Here is a 21,876-nt window from a genome sequence, read left to right as displayed (position 1 = left end):
TCAAGCAAGTAATTTAAGGGCCTTTGGAATTGTCCAGGGCAAACTTTTATTCATGAGCTCCAAATAAGAGCTGATATTTCTATAGCTAGAGATTATTAGTGTTTTTGACTTAAGAAAATCACCACTTATTTCTGGTTTATCTGAACTTGTACAACCTGTACAGGTTGGACTTGAAGGAAGTTTTAATACAAACAAAACTCACAAATATTTTTAGGTATATAAATATTCAAATGTAAGATGTAGAGCTCAAATAATAACCAATTTGGGGAAAAACAAAGTTGTGAAATAAATATTGAAAATAAAACTGAAAACATTTAGGCTAAATTCATATGTGATATACATTGAAACATACATTTTATTATCACAATTTATTCAACCATGAAAAACCAGTTGCGTTTCTCTTTTTGTCAATAATACTACCTGAGAATTTTAAGGGCATACACAGTGATAATTAGTGTCGTGTTGCCTTTGTGGGTGATTTGAAAATTGAGTTTCATTTCTAAGCCAGTATATAAACAATGGAAGGTATTTGTTGTTTTACCCTTTAAACAAATGGCAGGTAAAGAATACCACAACACTTCACTTTTCACTATTGGAAATAAAATGGGTCTAATATGTTCAAAGGAATTTCACAAAACGAAAACCATTGACATGACAAAAGCGTGCATTTAATTTGATGCTTTGCAGAGATACATGACTAAAGTTGCGTGCATGGCTTGTCCTTTGGGATGGTCCCAGCTGTTTATTTTTAAAGAAAAAATAAAAATGGAGCCAGCAAATGCAATTAAGGGGGGGAAAACCTTGAGGCACAAGGGGACCTACATGTTCTTGTCTAAGAAACATGCAAGTATCACAAAACATTCCAGATACAGTATGACAGATGAACAATGGAAAGGCACTGGAACAATGCTCCTTCTTTCAGAAATGGGGAGTCTAACAGTTATTTTTTTTCACAAGTGTTATTGATGAAACCATCTTTATTTGTAAAGAATTTTATAAAAGGAATTTTAGCACCATCATTAGAGGAAAAATAATAATACATTTTAGCCCTGCCTATCTCCAGTCTTGGAATAATAACAGAAGCATAGCACCTTTTAGTATCTAAAATATAAACAAGAATAGTAAGTCCATCCCAGCTTCTAGAGATGAGGTAGCTCATGCTAAGAAATGTTGGGTCACTTTTCCTATGAGAGTTCAAAGGCCAAATGTTCTAATTCCAATCATCACATATGAATAGAGTCAGCTCCACCACTTGAGTTTCTAAATCTTTCTCTTCATTATAGGCTTCAGGATGATGAGATTGTACATGTGGAAGACTCTCAACTTTGGGTCCTGGACATACGTTTATAAAGTTGTACATGTAAATTATTTTTCATTCAATGTCTTCTTAAACAAGAAAGTGCAAATGTATTCAGTGGTATACTTGTGGTAACTTCTATCTATATTGATAGATTGAGTCAAAGGTACCTTTAATTTGAATGAGAAAAGTCTGAACTTACCACCCTTTACAAAAATTTCAGATCACTTTGTTTTCCAGAAATTCCAATGAATATATATTATTTAAAAATTCCATTTAAGACAGTGAGAAACTGATGGGTTTTTTTCTCAAGTTCTCTTTGAAGAGTCTCTATGGTAATTACACAATCTCAAGACATGCATGTAGATTTAAATCACAAGGGTAAACATTTTGGTTTTATTTTTAATTGATAATCTGGGGATGAGAGGTCACGAAAGGGCACTACTTTGTATTTTTCAAACTACAGCCAAGTGAAATAAACACATGTTGTGGTTTTAAATACCCCACTCTTTAAGCTACCTGCCAGGAAGAAATTTCTCATAAATACTAAGCAACTTTGTCATTACACTGAAATAAATTGAGGAAAACGGAGATATCATTTTATTCAATCAGTTTACTTTTTTAAAAGGTGGTCATTGTCATTGGTCGTCTTAAACCTAAACTGTATTGAAAAATATTTTAAATCAATTAAAACTTGAGGATTGTAAGTAAAATAAATATTCTGAAGGATAAGGAGGCCAGGCACTTAAGACCATATATACAATGCTGATGCAGGATCAGCCATTACTTCAAGAGTCTCAGGATCAGCTTCAAACAGTCAAAATTCTTGTGAATGGTGGTGGTCGTTGACGGGGGGGTTGGTGCTCATTGTCGATGTATCATGGCTTGCTTTACACAAAACAAACTGGCCCAATTTCGATGCCAAATTCTTGGTCTGTGCTGCCAACATCCACAGGGGCAAGATCTATGATGGGCAAGCGTGCCACATTCTGCGTTCTATATTCAAAGATGGTCTTGCCCACATTTCCATTTCGTTTCTGGAATTAAACAGTGCAACAGGTTAATAGTATATAGGAATTATTCCAAAGATGTTAGACATCAACTTCTAAGCCAAACTTGATAATGTGAAAGCAATGTCTTTTCGAGCACTACTTAAAATTAAGAGCACTGCTAATATCAAGTTGATACTGGCATGGCTGGAGGCATTTCTTTCATGCTTTATACTGAGGAAATGCCTTTGTTATTTTGCAGCTTCCCAAATGGTCACTAACAACATAAATGGTGAAAGCCTTTTTAGTTTTCACAAATGAAATAATTCATCATTAAATATTTTCCTTTTTTATATCTATATATGCAAGTGGAGAGATATACAAATCACTCAAAAATTCAAGGAGTATCTCAGATTGATTGTATGTTTTAGAATCAAGGAATTTTAAGCATGGAACTGAGATGAAGTAAGGTGACTTGCAGGAGAATCGAAGTGAGTTTGCAGAAGAGCTGGGTTGAATCCCAAGGATCCAGTCCTTTGCTAATTATTGTATTAAAACTTCTACCATGCTTCATGTATTCACACACATTCATATTTATCCTATAGAATAAATATAAATGAAGCTATTATGCGTAATTATAGACTGGATAAAATTGCCTCCACTTCTGCCAAAGCAGTATTTTTAACAAAAATAAATTTTCCCTCAACCAGATCAAAATGGATTAAAAGTACTTACAGAGCAAGTATCTTGAAGAACTATGTATCTGAATCTAACATTTCCCTCTGCTTTGATTTCCAAGTCATTTGACCCTTTGAGGACCACAGCTTTCTTGAGGTTCTTGGCTTGATCATCCATGTATCCTACACTGTTTTTACAGATGTAAGTAATGTTCTGGGAAGCTTCTTTTGATAAAAGGCGCAAGAAGGTCATTTGAGTAATGGCCGCATTAGGTGACCGATGGTCTCCATAAACAAACTAGAGAAACAAAGAATCTTTGTTATACGAAGGGTTTTAATAAGTGGGATGTGTGTGTGTGTGTGTGTGCACGCATATGTATTGATTTCAGACATCAATTTTGAAAGTATTACTTCTATTCTTTCATAAAACAACATACTCTACCTATATATAAAAATATGTTAAAACTTCTGTAAATACTCATGATGAAGAACTTCTGTCCTTATTACCCCAAACAAAGGGTAATGAAATCAATGACAATTATAACTCACTAGAGAAAGTATAAGTATTTTTTAAATCTGCTTCTCTGTTTTAAAAAATCTTGAATATTGTTTTTTTAGAAGTTATACCTGAGGATTGGTTCAATCATGGACCAGAAATAACTCACTGGCCCTAATGCTAATTATAGTAAGAACTGAGACTTAATTTTTTAAACCCACTGTTACATACTTACAGGAAATAGGAATTGCAGGTTATTAGCTAACAAAAACGGATAATCAAAAATATTTTCCTACAGCTCTTTTCTGCTTCTCTTCTATGTTGAGCTTTATTTTCAGTGCTCCTATCTGAGCCTTTTACATAGTATATTAACTAAATTACATTTCAATTGGGTATATTTATATTTTAAATTTTCCTACCCATTAAATAATGGTAGATTCTAGTCTATCCTGTTCACACCTAAAGTGTCTCATTATGTTTACCATGAACATGAGTTCTGAGGAAAGGTAAGAAGCAGAGTTGAGAAGAAAGTTTCAGAGTTGGGCTGCCATAAAGAGACACGGAATGAAATATTCATATTATAATAGTAAGTGGCAAGGCTGGTTGAGAATCTGAATACAAGACCATGAAAAAAAACATACAAGGAAAAATACTAATAAATTCACATGCAGTTGACCCTTGAATAATATGGGTTTGAACTGCAGAAGGACACTTGCACACAGAAGCTTTTCAGCATCACAGTACAGTGCTGTAAATGTATTTTCTCCTCATCCTGAGTTACATGTTCTTTCCTCTAGCTTACTGTATTGTAAGAATATAGTATATAATACATATAACATGCAAATCATGTGTTGACAACTGTTTATGTTATTGATAAGTCTTCCAGTCAATAGTAGGCAATTACTGGTTAAATTTTTGGGGACTCAAATGTTAGGCAGATTTCTGACTGCACAGATTTTTGGCTGATTTTTGTCCCTAAGCCCGTGTTGTTCAAGGTCCAACTGTAATTATAAAGACACCTTACATTTAAATAATATTACAAAGCTTACAAAGTGACCTAATTATTAAAAATACTATTATAGTAATTATCCAATATTTATTTATAGCTTATCATGTACCAGAGATAATATTAATCTCTTTGTATTCAAACAGAGACTGAGATAAATATGATCACTTTCTCTTTAAAGTGGCAAAACTGGGGGTGCCTGGGTGGCTCAGTGGGTTCAGCGGCTCAGGTCATGATGTCACTGTTTGTAAGCTACAATAAATATACAATAAATACATACAATAAATAATGAAAAGCAAAGAATACAATTTAATGTAAGCATATTAAATTACCTGAGATCCTCTATTCATATCAAGACCGTACCAAACAGGCTTATGGTCAGAAGATTTGCTGGCCCACCAGGTCTTACGAGGCACACTGGATGGGTTTGCTGAAATGCATGTTTCTCCTGTGTCCATGTTGCAGTAAACTTTGATTGCATCTTCAGCAGAGCCCTGGTTAGGATCAATCCAGTATTCACCTATTTCCCAAAATAAAAATATTTGCCAAATAAAGAGAATTTCAAACATGATTATGAGTGTCTAGAAGAATCAACAGAGGGTTTGAAAATACGAATTCACCGATGAAGGACTCTTTTAAGAGAGAGTATCTCAGTTAAGAAAATATTCTTCAGTTAAGGAAAAAGTAACTGTTACACATTTGAGTCCTTTCTGCCCAAGAAACTCTGTTTGTTCTAAGGCACTTTGCCAAATCATGTGCTTAAGGCTCAACACATACATGGGAAGGAAATATCACAATCTTCATTTCATAAATGAGAAAGCTAACCAAAAAGAGATAAGCCACCATAATTAAGTGGCTTTGTCAAAATGGATGTGTTCTCATGAAATTTGTAAAGCTAATATTTAAAATCAAAATATAATTGGAATATAATAAAATAACATTGTCAAAACAATGAATAAAGTAAATAAGTTGAACTTACAATTAGAATGTTATAAATTATCTCTATAACTACATGAAAATGGATAATTAATAGAATATGTCTTATTTTATAATATTTGTCATCTTACAAATTTTCATGTTATTGACTGTCCCCACCACTGAAACATAAAGTCTGTGGTGTTTGGCATTTTACCTTTTGTGGCTGTACTTAAGTAGAGTCAATGAAATATTTTGGAATGCAGTCGAGAACACAATGGGAAACAATGGACTTGGCTCAAATGGGCACATGGGTACTCACCACTCTGCTTTGCAGAATGGCAAAGTTTCAGGTCATCACAGGTCCGGGCTGGATGCTTTTTAGAGCCATCAGGACTGCGCATGGTTTCAATCTGGCTACTGAGTGACTTCAGGGTAGCATGCACCCCTGGGTCAGTTTTGTTTTTGTCATCAGGGGCCGCCTGATCTTCAGTAAACTCTGGAAGTGGATCTGACATGCTCTCATCGTAGTGACCCATGATATCCCCAAGAGCAGCTGTAAGGTGGCCCGGGGGCCCTGGGGGACCAGGTGGACCAGGCTCACCAGGAGGACCCTAATTTTGAAAAAAAATTAGAAAAAGTTAAATTTTTTGGTTTTTGTTTTTGTTTTTCAGCTGGACACAATGTCACGGATGGGATGCGGTGCGTAGGGAGTTACATGGAGAGACTGCAGTCTGGTGGCATTGACAGATCTATGACCGCGTGACTTTTTAAAACTAGATGGCTCTGGCCTGCCAACCTGTAACTTCCTAAGGATGAGAAATGATGTGTAACTTTTTCAGACAACAAACATATCTTCAAGTCAGCATCTGAGACCAATAAAAATCAAAGTGCAAAACATTTGCTCTTGAAGATGCAATATATTTTGTGTTAAGAGTGTCTAGGTATGCATGTTCATTTCTACACTATTTGGGGTAAAGCACAACGAAAATGTTTAAAAGGATTTATGGACAGAAGCTGGAGGAGGAGATACAGAAGAGCTGTGGGTGCTAGTGCTTTAAGACCTCTCATCTCTGTCAAGGTCATGCCCACAAGAAACACCGACAGAAGAATTCCCCCTCTCTTCCAGATATGGGGGTAAGCACAGGAAGTCGTTTAATGTGCATTAGTTGGTGTGTAGATCAAAATTCTCTGTACTAAACAAAACGGAAGGAAGTTCTCTTTAACATTTTTATCAACAAAAATAAACAGCTCTCTTATTTTGTTGCCAAACAAGAACTATTGGAATAATAGGAAGATAAGCAAGAGAAGTCGCAGGGGCTTGGAAGTGGATCCTCGCTATCGGTCCTTTCTGCAATTTCCCAAGGAACAGCTCAGCCGCTTAAGAGAAATGGCTGACAACCGGAAGAGACGCTGCGTCCATGTCCCCTGTCGGGAACACAGTCTTGGCAGTCAGAGGGCCGGAGCTCTGAAGGAGCCGTGCCACTCCTCAAGTGCTCTGGCCAAGTTGCTTCACCCTTCAGTCCCAGCCCTGCCTCATCCTCAACAGACTGTTAAATCATTTTTTCCTTGTTAAGGTCATATCACGATTCTGTGCATTCCTAATGAAGGGAAAGGGTTTTTTTTTTTCCTATCAAGGACTGCTGAACCACAAGAGCCACATAAGTCAGAGGTATCCCAGTTCTGTAGCTGTTCTCCATGCACAGAAAAATAAATAGGAAATATTCCTCTTGACCATTGGAAAAATAAGGCTATTCCATCCATATAATAAATAATAATATTTAGTTTAATGATAATACCAGTAAAAGGAAGAGACAGGATAGGAGGGAAAGGTAAATAAGACCAGAGAGGAAGAAACACCAGAGAGGGATGCAAAACTCATATACACACATGCACACACATACACGTGTGCATGGCAGATATATGAAAATGGTTCCCAAATTCCTGATGTTTCCAAAGTTGATATTGTTGGAATTTTTTAATAAAAAGCTCTAATTTAAAACCTTTCTAAATTTCATTCTTAATAGAGAAAAACGTTAATTTCATACTTTCCACTTTCTAACATTTTCATGAATGACTATATTCACCAAATCTCACACTTAGTATATTGTCCTTTTAATTATAATTGCTCCTTTCTCTCATTGGTGTCACACGAAGTCAAGTCACATTCGGTAGCTTGGACTCTAATTTTATATACATTGAATAACCTGTATTAAAATATGTGAAAGAGTTACTTAGTCAAGCTCTTGGGTGACTTTTAGGTTTGTTTTCAGAGAGTTCCTTAAATCTCTCGTCCATCATGCGGCACAGATGTTCCCTGGATAGAATCCAGGGGTGGGAAGCAACAGCCTCCCCTGCATGTAAGCCCCTGTGATTACCTCAGGTCCTGCTTCTCCGACACTGCCTCGCACACCAGGAGGCCCGATAGGCCCAAGTGGCCCAGGGTTTCCTTCTTTACCTGAGGGACCAACTGGGCCTGGAGGACCCTGCCAGAAACAAAGACCATATTTTAGATTCTATGAAGACGTTTACAATGACCATATAATCAAAGAAGTGTTTTCCTTACGAGCTATCACAATGATTTCTCATTCATATTCCTAATGACTAATCAATAGAGTTCTGGCTCTCTAAATGTTCCCCGTTTCACCACATATGAAATCTCCATCATCCACGCATGCTCAAAGCATTCAGCCTTGGTTTTAACCAACTTTCAGTTAAAAACTTTAATGGACTGGTTATCTACTTTTTTTATAAGGAGGCTGTTTCATCTAATCTCATGTATTGGAAAGTTAATTAGAAATGAAATTAATTAGGACTAAGAAAATGACAGATGTTAGAGGGATTGATATAGGTTAAATTTGTGGGCTTATTCCCCAGGATCTCATCACAGCCTAGTTATGTCAATACTACTCTTCTCAGTGTTCATATGATTTGTTTACACTGTATTTAGACATAGCAGAAATTCTTTCCAATGATTTTCTGAAATAATTACATGGGTCAATTGTCTTATGACATTAATGACCTATTGAAGCCAGCATTAACACTAATGTAGAATTTTTTAAAGCTTTAAATATTGTCCTCATCTTATAATTTGCTTCCAAACTAGCCTTATGCAAACTCATACATTCTGAGACAGTATCTCACTTACTTAGACAAAAAACAAAACATATCCAGCCTCAAAATCTGTTTCCACTTCATGGTAAGTCCTACTATATTTTCTCAAAGAGTATAAGTTTAATGGAAATATCCATGAACACAGAGTAAGAAAATGAAGTTACAGATGAGGATATGCACACTAGGTACTTCATGGTCCCATGAAGTAACAAATACATCATATTTCAGAATATTTCTACTTAAAGGGAATTGCTGAATGGTTTTTCTCATCTATTTGCTTCCAGCTGCAGAGAACCTGGGCCTGACTTCTGCTTCAATGTAATGAAAATGATACTCAAGCCCAAGCCCTTTTGTTACCAAAAGCATTATTATTTACATCAGCAACTTACTAGGTTCCGTTACTTACTCTTGGGCCAAACGGTCCAGGAATTCCAGCGCTGCCTTGTTCACCATTTGGACCCTAAGTAGGACAAAGTAAAAAAATGTTGCCAAAATATTTACACCTACATTTTGCCATTCTCAGCTTTTGAAAATGTGCTCTCATTGACTTGAGCAGCATATGCTAATTTCTTAAAGTCTTCTATCTCTACAATGTCTGTATGAGTTGACTAATACTAAACTGTAGGAGTGAGGGAACATAAATGCTTTGCTTTATTTCTTCCTTACAAAATTACAGCTGATATATGGCAAATGGGTAATTAAATATTCATCAAGATATCCTTTGAAATGAAAATAAGATACAAAAGGTCCAACCATTTTATAGACAAATGTATATTCATGTCAAGATACCTGTGTATTTCCACATGGCAGGCAAATAATACTTCAAGGAATAACTTACAGGAGGTCCAGGAAGACCCTGTAGACCAGTGAAGCCTCTGTGACCCTTCTGACCTCGGTCACCTCGGTCTCCATGATCACCTTTGTCACCTCGAGGTCCTTGAGGTCCCTAAAAATAGGGTCATAGCATGAATATTGCTTGTTAAGACTACAATTTTAATTTTTACAATTGTATTTACTACAAACTTGAATACTGTACAGTAGTCTCCCCTAATCTATGGGGGATAAGTTCCATGATCCACAGTGGATGCCTGAGCAGTAGACATACTCTCAAGAGATTAACAATAACTGATAATCAAATAGAACAATTACAACGATATACTATAATAAAAGTTATGTGAATGTAGTCTTTCTCTTTCAAAATATCTTATTGTTCTATACTCATCGTTCTTCCTGTGATGATGTGAGGTGATAACATGTCGGTGTGAGGAGATGAGTGAGGGGAGTCATTTGCTTACTGACTGCAGTTAACCACGAGTAACTGAAACCCCACAGAGCACAATGGGGGAGGAGGGACTACTGTGTGAACTAACATAGTTACTTACAGAATTAGACCTAGAAGTGTGTGTCTATTTTTTCAATAAAGGAAGGTGATCACTAAAAACATAAGATATATACTACTGCTTTCCTAAAGATTCCATTTTTTAATAGTTTTATTTATTTTTGAGAGAAAGGAGACAATGTGAGGAGAAGAGGGTCAGAGAGAGAGGGAGACACAGAATCTGAAAACAGGCTCCAGGCTCTGAGCTAGGTGTCAGCACAGAGCTTGACGCGGGGCTCGAATCCACGAACCGTGAGATCATGACCTGAGCCAAAGACAGTCATTCAACCAACTGGGTCACCTAAGTACCCCATGATTCCATTTTTAATGTTTACCCTGCATTACACAAAATTGATGTATTTTTTTAAAAATGTGTTTAATGTTTATTCTATTTTTTAGGGAGAGAGAGACAGAGTGCGAGCAAGGGAGGGGCAGCGAGAGAGAGACACACAGACGTAAAGCAGGCTCCAAGTCTGAAATGTCAGCACAGAGCCTGATGCGGAGCCGTGAGCTAAAGTTAGACACTTAACTGACTGAGTCACCCAGGTGCCCCATAAAAATAATGCATTGTTAAGTTTGAGCTAACCTAGCTGAAACTTTTTCCAAACACTGTATTTCATATATTATGCTGATAATCATTATGTGAAAATATTGCCACCATACATAGATTCTTTTAAATTAAAACATGAGTTCTTATTCACTTATGTTACTTCAAAGAAAGGAATGTTTGTTAAATTTTTACATGTAAATATGTTAACTGAACAAATGATAGCTGGAACTATATTAAGAAATTGGCCATGTTTGAAAGATGCTAAGAGAGTAGATCTTAAACATTCTCACCACAAGAAAATAAAATTTGCAGCTATATCATATGATGAGTCCTAGTTACACTTTACTGTGGTATTGTGGCGATCATTTCACAATGTATACCTACATCAGATCACTGTGCTACACACTTTAATAATATTATAGGCAAATTATATCTCAAACTTGGGGGAAAATACAAAATTGGCAAAGTCTTGTTCAAGCAAGTGTTAAAAGAATATTATCATTAAGCCACTCTCCTCTAAAGAAAACGCAATGAGGGGCACGTGGGTGGCATAGTCAGTTAAGTGTCTCACTTCGGCTCAGGTCATGATCCCACAGTTCGAGGTTTCAAGCCCTGCATCGGGCTCTGTGCTGACAGCTCAGAGCCTGGAGCCTGCTTTAGATTCCAGGTCTCCCTTTCTCTCTGCTCCTTCCCCTGCTCATGCTCGCTCGCTCTCTCTCTCTCTCTCTCTCAAAAATAAATAAACATTGAACAAAATTTAAAGAAAACACAATGAAATGCTTGTTATCCTCTCATCGGCAATATCTGTACCCAAATCTATCAGTCAGGATCCTGAAAAACTAAAGAAAAAGCAATAATTAAGCAACCTATTGTGGGATTAAAGCTACGCCTGGAGAAGAGGTGGGAATGAGCAGATCAGTCTGATTAGTCTTGGACTGTCCTTTCGTTTGGTTGTGTTGTGTTTTGTTTTGCTTAAGTCCTAGGGAATGGAAGCAACTCCAGGGCTCTAGTAGTTCACAGTAAATGGCCTAGAGACAAAGGGCCACCTACTAGGACAGCTTGTGTCCAGAATTGAATGGAAAATATCATCAAACTTAGACTGGCTCTAAGGTTAATTTTTCTCTGAATAGTTTCTTGTTCTTATTTTTTTGGTTCTCTCTCTCTCCCTTTTTTTTTAAATTTGTACATCCTAATTGTCAAACAGTATGCTAATCTTTTTATAATAAAAATAAGACTATTTCTCAGTTACTTTTACATATTCTATATAACAATACAAATTTAAATACTGAAATCAGCCTGAATGTTTTTATGTTAGAGAGGTTCTTTTATTTTAGGGATGCCCTAAAATTTTATAACTGAATATAAACTAAACCAGAAAACGTCTATTTAAATTATTAGCTAAAATTCATTTAATCATGAAAAATAAGCCATATTGTTTCTATAACTAGTTAGAAAATCATTCACTTGACATGTCAGGTAACTATGAAATTTCCAGTAAGGTTCAAATCAAAGCTGAGAAATATGAGTTAATAATCGATCATGAATTTAGGCTATAATTTTTCTACATTGATATAGATATTAATTCATATAATGAGTGTCAAAGGAACATAGCCTATGAGGCTGCCCATCAGACATGATTCATTCATGGTAAAACATTTATATAATAATCATTAACCTGGAGGCACCTGCATATAGCAAAAAGATCAGAACATGGCAGTGTAGTCTAGCTGAAATTAAAACATATTGGGCTAGCACTTTTCAAATTCACAAAGAGATTTCAAACCCATTTTCCTAATGTGATTCTCAGAAAATTTCTGAGGAAAGGGCACTATGATTCCTATTAATCGGGGAGAAAACTAACTCTAAAAGTCTTCACTGATCACTGAAAGAACTAACAGTGAAACTCAGAAGACATATGCTTAAATTATAGAAATAAATACAAACTCCTGGGTATTAAATTAATATTTTTGTCCAAAGTTTGAAGAACTCACTAATTTTCACCTATGAATCTCAAATCATGCTTCACTAGCAGTATATTTTGTGTGAAACGATTTTTATTTTTAAAGAAAAACAGAGAACTTACAAGTAAACCACGCTTTCCAGTTCGACCAGGTGGTCCTATAGGACCTCGAGAACCCTAGAAGAGATTGTTACAAAAATTGGTATGTGAAAAATATGCATATGCTATATAGATATAGGATTTGCAAATATGTAAGTTATATATCTAAGTGTATACTCTTATGGCTGATTGATTAAAATCAAGCTAATGTCCTTAGGTATAAGAATATGCTCACTATAACTCCAATGACACTTGTTTAGTCAATTTTATTAATTGACTTCACTGAATAAAGCTCAACCTAGTCAACTACAGTAGGACATGCTTAAATTTAATACGATGCATACTTACTATAAATCACAACATTTTTAGATAATGAAATTCAAAACATCAGGATTTTTGAATATCTATTAGAAATCAAATGTTGTCCATTAAGATTTTAAAAATTGAGTCATAATTGACTGTTCATCATTCTTTGTTTAGAGCACTGAATCAAGTGCACAGGTATGACTACATGTAGGCATACATGTAGTCACAATATGGCCTCCTGATGTTATAACTGTCAGTATGAAGTTGACTCTCCTTACCGGATCTCCTCTTTGTCCTGCATCTCCTGGAGCACCGACAGGACCAGGAGTTCCAGGGGCACCCTGAGAGCCTGGCAGACCTGCAGGCCCAGGGTCTCCACGATCACCCTGATGAGAAGAGCCATGGCATTATTCTTTTGATATTTATTCTAAAATAATGGCATTCTATATGCTCATGCTATTCATGAAAAGAAAATATGTACCTCTTTTAAACCACATTTTTATTATTCAACTTATACTTTCCTTAAGTATTTTACTGACATTGACTTGTTAACCCCAATTTCGGATGTCCTCCCTCCCCTCACTCTTACCCTCTTCCTCCCCCAGTCGAGATTGCTGAAGCAGAGCAAGAGCATCTGCTCCAGGATTTACGTGTTTCTTACACCAGCAGACTCCAAGTGTATCTATTCACTTGGAGTAAACAGACTTTCCAGAGTGATAAAGCTGAGAAAACTTTAAGGTAACTGCTTTCTAGATTTTTCAGTTCCATTAGCGATATCTCAGAAAACTGATCTGAAGCATCCTTCCCTACTTCCTCTTTAATAATCACTCTTCTCCCATCTTACGAAAGGAAAAACAGACATTCATATCTGTTTGCAATCTTTTTATGAAGAAAACTTCTCAGGGTACAAAACTAAAGACTTTTCCAGAATGCACAGTTCACTTGAGAATAAAACAGAGAAGTATTTAGAAAAAAAGAGGATGTTGCTTCTTTATCCAGGTGACCCAACTATGACAAGACTTCAAAAATCTTAACATCTCTTTAAGAAAATCAGAGGTGAGATTATTGTTATGTAAACATGTGTTAGCATAGTTATTTGACTTGAAAAATGGAGTCAGACCTACTTTGCTGACAGAAATTAAGTCTTAATAGACTGATTAGTTTGGAAACCAGGATAAACCTTGCCATTAGGTTAGAGAATGGACATATTTGTCCATTTGGCAAATACAATGTGTTGAAAAATATATATATTGAAAGCACATACACATTTAGAATTTACCAGGAATTACCTCTTTTGCAACTGCTTACATTTAGAATTAAAATAAAGTGTGATGGCAACTTAAATTGTGCATAGGGTTTCACAGAATATCAGAATTATACCAGGTAGTGCATCAGAAAAATCTTTGAAGATTACTCTATTGCACAATGTATACTGCTCAAGGGAAAAACCCAGGTGCCAAGAGATTTTGTGTTCCTTGGCTTTATGGTAGATCGGGGAGGGGCTTACTCCGTGTCCTCAAAGCTCCATACTCTAAACATATTATTTAAAGCACAAATGTCCAGTGGAATAGGTACTGATCATATTTAATGTATTTGAAAACTGAGGTTCCAAAAATTTGTTCAAGACCTCATCAGCAATGATTTAAGGAATAAAGATTGCAGTCGAGGTCTGTCTGACTTAAGAGCCCATTCTGCTACATGACAAGCTCTCGGAATGAAAAGAGCCATTGTGTCAGGATAGACTTTAGAGTAGGCACTGGAACTTCAAAAAAAGTTGGGGATATTTTCAGGTCAGCATCATGGGATTTCAAATACATCATGAGATATATAAATATTTAGAAAGCCACATGGTTTATTTCCTCATGGGGCATTCACTTTAGGAGATGAGTAGAGATATTTAGTTAGATGTCACAGAGCTCTATTTCTGCTTCCAACTTTTGTGAATGAGTTTGCAAGTTATACTCCTTTATCTGTATCCTCATCCACAACCTCATGCTGCACCAAATATGAAAGCAATTTGCTTTTCCAAAGTTAATAAGAAATACCATCTCACTTTGCTATGTATTCAAATCTCATTTCACTTACCAGATTTACCTAAATTTTATGACATTATGCAATCAAGTAGCTACTATCAGAAAAATCAGGGCTGCCCCAGAGCTATGAAAGAAAAGGCAGGTTTTACTCTTTAGTAATACAAAAATTTTAAATTTACATCACTGCAGATTTTCTAATTAGTGAAAATGCCCTTACACGTTCTCCAACAGCACCGTCCCGTCCCGGAGTGCCATCGTTACCAGCTGGACCCTATAAAGAATCATATGTGAAAAATGAGTTAACTGAGTAATGGAAAAAAAAAATCAAAAAACCTTCTTCCAATTGCCAGAAAAACTATAGCACGTTTTCCATTTCTCTTCTATAAATTATAAATTAACACCCAAGGAAAATTTAGTCAAAGAAAGTCTTCTGCCATCTTTTCCATTACTTGGAATTGCTTGTAAAATTATTAACACATTCTTACTTTTTTGTGCCAGTTTTAATACGGTCTTATTGAAGACACTGCATTTTCCACTTACAACCCAGTGCGTATAAAGCACAATGCTATTTCCTCCCCCTGTGCACAGATTCCATCTTCAAGCATTAAGAAGGCCCAGTCATTTACCATGGCAGCTCAACTTTAAAACTACCATGGAATTTGCTACAAATTTGGGTCCTTCAGTGTTTTGTGTGGGACAATACTAAATCTATGCTCAGGTTGGCTTAATCCTCCTCTTCAATAGTGGGCCTGCAGGGTGGGGAGGGGAGTGCCAGATGGAGGAGCCCCAGCAGCAGGAACCACCCCCCCTCCAGGCAAGCCTCCTGCACTTAATCTAAATTCTTCGTTTCTAAGGGTGGATCCTCAAATCCTTTGAAATACATAGGCAACAATTATATTCTTGGTATTTTATGTTTTGTCTGTATTACCAATGAATGGTTTTCCTCGCTTTCATATCTTAAGCTTACCCAAACAATACCCTTAGAGTTTTAAAATAAAACTACTCTGTTTAGATATTAAATAACTTGGTGAAATTTATGTTCCTTATAACTTTTTTTCAGAACTCTGTTTTCATCATTTGACCAAAAACTGCTCTGAAAGGCACTGATTGTTTCAAGAGAATGTGACACCTGCCCAGGGACGGACTCACAAGAGCTCTGTTACAGAGGAGACCCGCCCCCCGCACTGTAACTTCTCAAATCACCTTTCCAGAGTTGATTTTCTCTCACATGAACAGGGAACAGGGCATGCATCACATCACTTTAGAGTGATACTTAAATAAAATGATCTTACTTTTCTCTTTTTGCAAGCTGCAATAGTCACATTAATCCTATCACCACAGAACTTGGCAAATTTGACAAATATGCCATTATAGAATGAAATAACAAGGAAAAAGATTAATGAACGTGTCCTTTCCCCTTCAAAATAATTTGGCAACAACCTAAATCAACTAAAATACTTGGCTCTAGACTGGATGAAGGTCAGTGCAAAGACACCAGTCTTATCATCTTCTCTTTTTGACATCATTTAGTTTCCTCTCCTGAGAAATAAATGACATCAAATAACATCACTGAGAAACTTCCTTCAGGTCACATGTGCAATTTCTAAATTTCTAAATCGATTTCTAAAACAAACAAATAAGCAAACAACACTGTCCCCATGACACCCAGACAAGGTGAGGAGAGTTATTTTCACTGCAGCACTCACTTCCGGTCCAGGTTCCCCTACGGGGCCATTTGAGCCTGGGGGTCCCACAGGTCCAGGTGGACCTTTATCTCCGGGTGCACCAGTAGGTCCTACTTTCCCTGGTGTGCCCTGAAATAAAAGTATAAACATGTCAATGGCTTCTGAAGAAATGTAAGAATGCCAGTTTACAGAAAGCCTGTTTTTTCAAATGGCACCTCAGTCCTCCCTCTACAGCAATGAATCCATTATCCCACAACATCCAGTCACTGAAGTCACTTAGAGGCATGCTCACTTATTATCACAGTCATTCTGACATATCACAGCGACTAAAAAGCATCCTTTGCTATCAGTTCGGGTATGTGTTTCGACTTCTAATTCCCTGTGTTCTATGGTCAATTCTGGCTGCTCTAAAGGAATCTGCATTACCGATAAGACATGTTCATCCACATTCACTTCCACTTTGTCTACTCACTATTTCTGTATCCTGGCACTTTGGTCTCTGGGGAGATTTCACTTCTGGGTTTGGGTCACTTCCTTTGGTTTTTGTTTTTTTGTGTTTTTTTTGTTTGTTTGTTTGTTTGTTTTGGTTTTTTGAGAGAGAGAGAGAGAGAGAGGAAGAGAGAGAGAAAGAGAGAGAAAGAATACCAGCTGGGGAGGGTCACAGGGAGAGGGAGACAGAGAATCTTAAGCAGGCTCCAAGCACAGCACAGAGGCTGATGTGGGGCTCGATCTCACAACCGTAAGATCATGAGCCATAATCAAAAGTCAGACAATTTTTTTTTTGAGAAAGAGAGAGAGAAAGAGAGAGAGAGAGAGAGAGAGAAAGCACATGTGCCCATGAGTAGGGGTGTGGGCGGAGAAAGAGAGAGGGAGAGACAGATTCCAAAACAGGCTCCCTACTGTCAGTTCAGAGCCCGACAAGGGACTCGATATCACAAACCGTGAGATCATGACCTGAGTCAAAATCAAGAGTCAGCAGCTTAACTGACGAAGCCACCCAGGACTAAGCACCCTCCTTGGGTCACTTCTGAAACAATAAGATATCCCCTAACTCCTGATTTGCTGGACTCAGATCTCTATCCAGATTCCCCCAGTTCCAGGATTCCAGCAGTACATCTCTCTGTCTAGATTCCATATAAAAACATCCTTTCTTTCCACAAGCATGTAAACTTTCAGAAGTAAAATTTAGTCTCTTCAAAGCTAACAGTAAGTCAAATTTTTATCCACAAGCCAGGGAATATGAAGTTCTTAGCACCCTCCAGGGAAAAGGAGATTACTTTTGGAGTCCATGTTTATAGCTCGCTCCCCTTTCCCCTCCAATATTACTTTAGCTCAACTACTCTTCCCTTTGATGATTTATGGAAACTTACCCTCTGAACTGTGAAGTATGAATGTGTTTGTCAGGCATGTTTATTTAAAAGAGGCTACCTACTCACCAGAGGCGATTATCCCCCTTCTTTAGCTCTGTGAATATTTTTAATCTTTGAAGAAAGATTCAGAGTCACCAAAAATCCAGATCCTTATTTGTCTCTTTCTTTAGTCCCAGGGTTAAAAATAAATTTTTTTTTCAAAATTGTTGTAAGGTACTTAAGTAAAGAATTTGACATTCAAAGTCAAATGTTTTTTAACATAGTCAGAATTTGTATCTAAAAAATCTATGAAGCGCGCGCGCGCACACACACACACACACACACACACACACACACACAGATAAATTCTCTCCTCACAAATGATATCGCATATATTCAGATGACCAACACGACACTCACCGCTGGGCCCGGCAGGCCGGGCATGCCTCGCTCTCCGCGCTGCCCTGGCATGCCCACAATCCCTCTTTGCCCTGTAGTTCCAGCGGGACCAGGAGGACCGTCCGGACCCTAATTTTGAGGATAAACTATAGTTAGAAATTCTCTGGGATAAAACCATAAGGAAGGACTTCATAGTAGATTACAGCTTTATAAATTTTTCAGTATTAAGAAAAAAATTCTGTTTCATAAAACCATGTAAGAGTAGTCCTTATGCTCCATACAGAGCTTCTAACACTGTTTCAAGGTAAAAATCATTCATTAATTGCAAAGAAACATGAAGAATGAATATTGATGGAATTAAAGAGGTGAGTATTCAGGCAAATATTTTTCCTCTTTTTAAAAAGATAAAGGAAACTTTAAAATTAAAATAAATAATGACTCAACATATTAGTGTTGAGACATATAGATATTAAATAAAATAATGTACTTTTTTCAAGTTTTTTAATTAACTTATTTTTTTAAATTTTTTAATGTTTTATTTATTTTCGATACAGAGAGAGACAGAGCATGAGAGGGGGAGGGGCAGAGAGAGAAGAAGACAGAATCAGAAGCAGGCTCCAGGCTCTGAGCTAGCTGTCAGCACAGAGCCCGATGCGGGGCTCAAACACATGAAACGTGAGATCTGACCTATGCTGAAGTTGGAGGCTCAACCGACTGAGCCACCCAGGTGCCCCTAAGGTTTTTTAATTTATTTATTTTTGAAAGAAAGAGAGAGAACGTAGGGGAGGGGTAGAAAGAGAAAGAGAGACAGAATCCCAAGCAGGCTCCGCATTTCCACCCCAGAGCCCTATGCAAGGCTCGAACTCATGAACCATAAGATCATGACCTGAGCAGAAATCAAGAGTTGGATGCTTAACCGACTGAGCCACCAAGGATCCCCTAAAATAATGTACTTTTTAAAAATTTACTTTATCCAGCTCTGATATTTAACAAAGAATGTTTTCTTGTTTCATTTTTAAACACCACATCCATTACTGTTATATTTTAGACTTAACACTTTTTTCTAGAGCTGAGAATTATAAATTAAAAACATATAGGAAATAAGGACTTATGAAAGGACACAGGTTAATGTATAAACAGCTTCTTTGTGGACATGAATATTACGAATTTCTATGTAAATATCTCTGTTAGAGGTGGCCTCAAACAAAGGTGCAAAACTTACAGGTTGCCCATCTTCTCCTGGGTCGCCTTTGTCTCCTGGGCCACCAGGGGGACCAGCTGGTCCTCGATCTCCCACTCGCCCATGAGAGCCAGGGTCTCCACGAAGACCTGGGGGTCCCTCCTTCCCGGGTTCCCCTAAGGGCCCTGCAGGTCCTGGAGCTCCCTAGTACAAGATAGAAAGAAACTCAGGACGGCAAAGTAGAAGTCACACTAGAGGATTTGATACAAAGGCCTCTCCGGTCCATTATTCCTGTTAGATAATCAGTCATCCAGTGGATTTAAACAAAATTAAACCAAACATGGCTGCAGATTCATTTCCCAGGAGGAAATCTAAATTATTTGTGGACAATTACCTATGAGTCAATACCAAAAATGTGCTGAAATTAACTTGAATTTTCAAACTTCTTAAGGCTCTGCCCACTAATGAATATATAACATTTAATTCTATCTGGCCTAATCTTATAAGGAAAGAATATCATTTATTGAATTAAATTTCAGAGATGCCTCTTAACCTGATGAAATGATTATGAGCACACCATACTATTAGTATTTAGTACCGAAATGGAATAACGGTAAAACTTTGGTGCTAAAGAGGACTTTTAAATGAGCTCCTCCAAGAAACACTGGCTGATTAAAGATGAATTTACTTTGACAAGATACCAGTATGATGAGTTCTTAGGATAAGGGCTGTTTACATGGATTAATCATTAAGAGATTAAATAAAAGAATAAAAAATAACAATATATATATGTTTTTATGTAATGTGTACATATATGTGTGTTTGTGTGTATTATCGTGTGTGTGTGTGTGTGTGTGTGTGTGTGTGTGTGTGTGTGTGTGTGTGAGATGGCCTCACAACTAATGATCTGAATTACTGAAGTGACTTACAGGAGGGCCAGGAGGTCCAACTCTGCCGGCAGAACCAGGAAACCCTGTAGCACCCTAGAAATACAATATCATATAAGAAATTTAAAAATAACTATTAATTACATATCCCTTCTGGGATCCAGTTTTTCACAGGGGTACTTAGGTCTTTACATTCCCTTTCTTGTTGTAAACAACGCATTTATTCTCATACCCTATACAAGAATGGATCTGAATTAATTGAGAGGAAGGATGCTATTTTTCTCTTTCCGCTTTCCATTTATCTTGGACATATATAAGTGTGTTCAAGACTAGAACTAGAATCGCATTAATATTTTGCATAACAGAGTTCTATAAAGCAATTCCTCGTTATTCATTACCTCTTCAATAGGTAATAAATAAATTTATGTTACCTATGAGGGGGCTAGGTCTCCAAGATCATAAAACTAAGCGTAACCCAGCTCTCCGGTTAAGTGCCCTTTCCGTTACAGTCTGTTATCCAAGTAAAAATTTGTTGTTCCAGCATCAGATGCACTTCAGCATGGCCGCCGAGGGCCAGGTATCTGTGACTAGCTGCGTGTAATGCCCAGAGCTGCAGAGCCACTTACGGGTGGACCCTGAGTTCCTCGACCGCCTTTAAGTCCAGGAACACCATTAGGACCCTATACAGAAAGACAGGAGTGTTAGAATAAAGCATCACAGGCTAAACACACAGTCTGAACATTGGGTAGTTGATGCAAGTTTTTAGTTTTTATTTTTCTTTTAACTTACATGAGGGCCTGGGGATCCTGCCAGACCTTGTGGTCCAGGTGAGCCAGCATCTCCCTTCTGTCCTGGCTCTCCAGGTTCACCTTTTACTCCAGGCTGCCCATCAGGACCCTATATCAGTTGTAGAAACAATTGATTATAACACTTATAGACAAGTTATTTCACAGTAATTATTGCTCACATAGCATTTAACCTTATATTGTGATCTGTACTAAAGCACAGAAGGAAAAATGCCCTAATGGATTTTCTAAGACAGTCTGAAAATATAAGTTATCCCACCACATTTTTATTAAACCAAATAAGCTTTGAATTTTAAACAGTGCATTTTAGTGCCAGTTGTGAAAAAAGAAATGTATTGAAAATGAAAGTATTGCTCCGAAACCAGTAAACTTTTCAGAATCTTTAATATGCCTTTAGTACATATCACAATGATGATTAATTAAATCTAATGCTATAGCAAGAGGAGTGTCCACTGTAAATTAGAGATATTTGAAAATTATACCTGAGGTCCAGCAAAACCAACAGCTCCAGTTGGGCCATTTTCACCACGAGAACCCTAGGATAGGACAAAGATTACTGTAGCTTTCATACATTATTCTAAATGGGAACAGTATTTAAAAATTCAATTATATAAAATTGTAGGATCTTGAAATGTATATATAGATTAATTCATTTCTTAAGGAAGGCTTTTAAGGGTGAGATAGAGATAAAGGCCGTAGAACAAAATTTCCAGTGTCTGAAGTTTCAAAAAAGCTTAATTATTTAGTAAA

The 21,876-nt window shown here is 37.0% G+C and overlaps 1 protein-coding gene across 1 annotated transcript in view; it reads right to left on the bottom strand.

Annotated features, from left to right (window-relative positions):
* Positions 1 to 646: 646 nt before the first annotated feature.
* The window catches only part of COL5A2 (collagen type V alpha 2 chain), a 142,993-nt gene continuing 121,763 nt past the window's right edge, over positions 647 to 21,876 (bottom strand). The window contains exons 36-52 of the mRNA XM_029933288.1: positions 21,609 to 21,662; positions 21,110 to 21,217; positions 20,947 to 21,000; positions 20,363 to 20,416; positions 19,476 to 19,637; positions 18,275 to 18,382; positions 16,527 to 16,634; positions 15,038 to 15,091; positions 13,066 to 13,173; positions 12,506 to 12,559; positions 9,333 to 9,440; positions 8,901 to 8,954; positions 7,759 to 7,866; positions 5,703 to 5,994; positions 4,798 to 4,985; positions 3,022 to 3,261; positions 647 to 2,334 (exon numbers count right to left, since the gene is read on the bottom strand). Coding sequence (XP_029789148.1) covers positions 2,188 to 2,334; positions 3,022 to 3,261; positions 4,798 to 4,985; positions 5,703 to 5,994; positions 7,759 to 7,866; positions 8,901 to 8,954; positions 9,333 to 9,440; positions 12,506 to 12,559; positions 13,066 to 13,173; positions 15,038 to 15,091; positions 16,527 to 16,634; positions 18,275 to 18,382; positions 19,476 to 19,637; positions 20,363 to 20,416; positions 20,947 to 21,000; positions 21,110 to 21,217; positions 21,609 to 21,662 — 2,001 coding nt within the window. The 3' untranslated portion in view covers positions 647 to 2,187. The remainder of the gene's footprint in view (positions 2,335 to 3,021; positions 3,262 to 4,797; positions 4,986 to 5,702; positions 5,995 to 7,758; positions 7,867 to 8,900; positions 8,955 to 9,332; positions 9,441 to 12,505; positions 12,560 to 13,065; positions 13,174 to 15,037; positions 15,092 to 16,526; positions 16,635 to 18,274; positions 18,383 to 19,475; positions 19,638 to 20,362; positions 20,417 to 20,946; positions 21,001 to 21,109; positions 21,218 to 21,608; positions 21,663 to 21,876) is intronic.

Source organism: Suricata suricatta, chromosome 3 (assembly GCF_006229205.1).
Source record: "Suricata suricatta isolate VVHF042 chromosome 3, meerkat_22Aug2017_6uvM2_HiC, whole genome shotgun sequence".
NCBI classification, from domain to species: domain Eukaryota; kingdom Metazoa; phylum Chordata; class Mammalia; order Carnivora; family Herpestidae; genus Suricata; species Suricata suricatta.
This window is presented reverse-complemented; position numbering and strand designations above follow the sequence as displayed.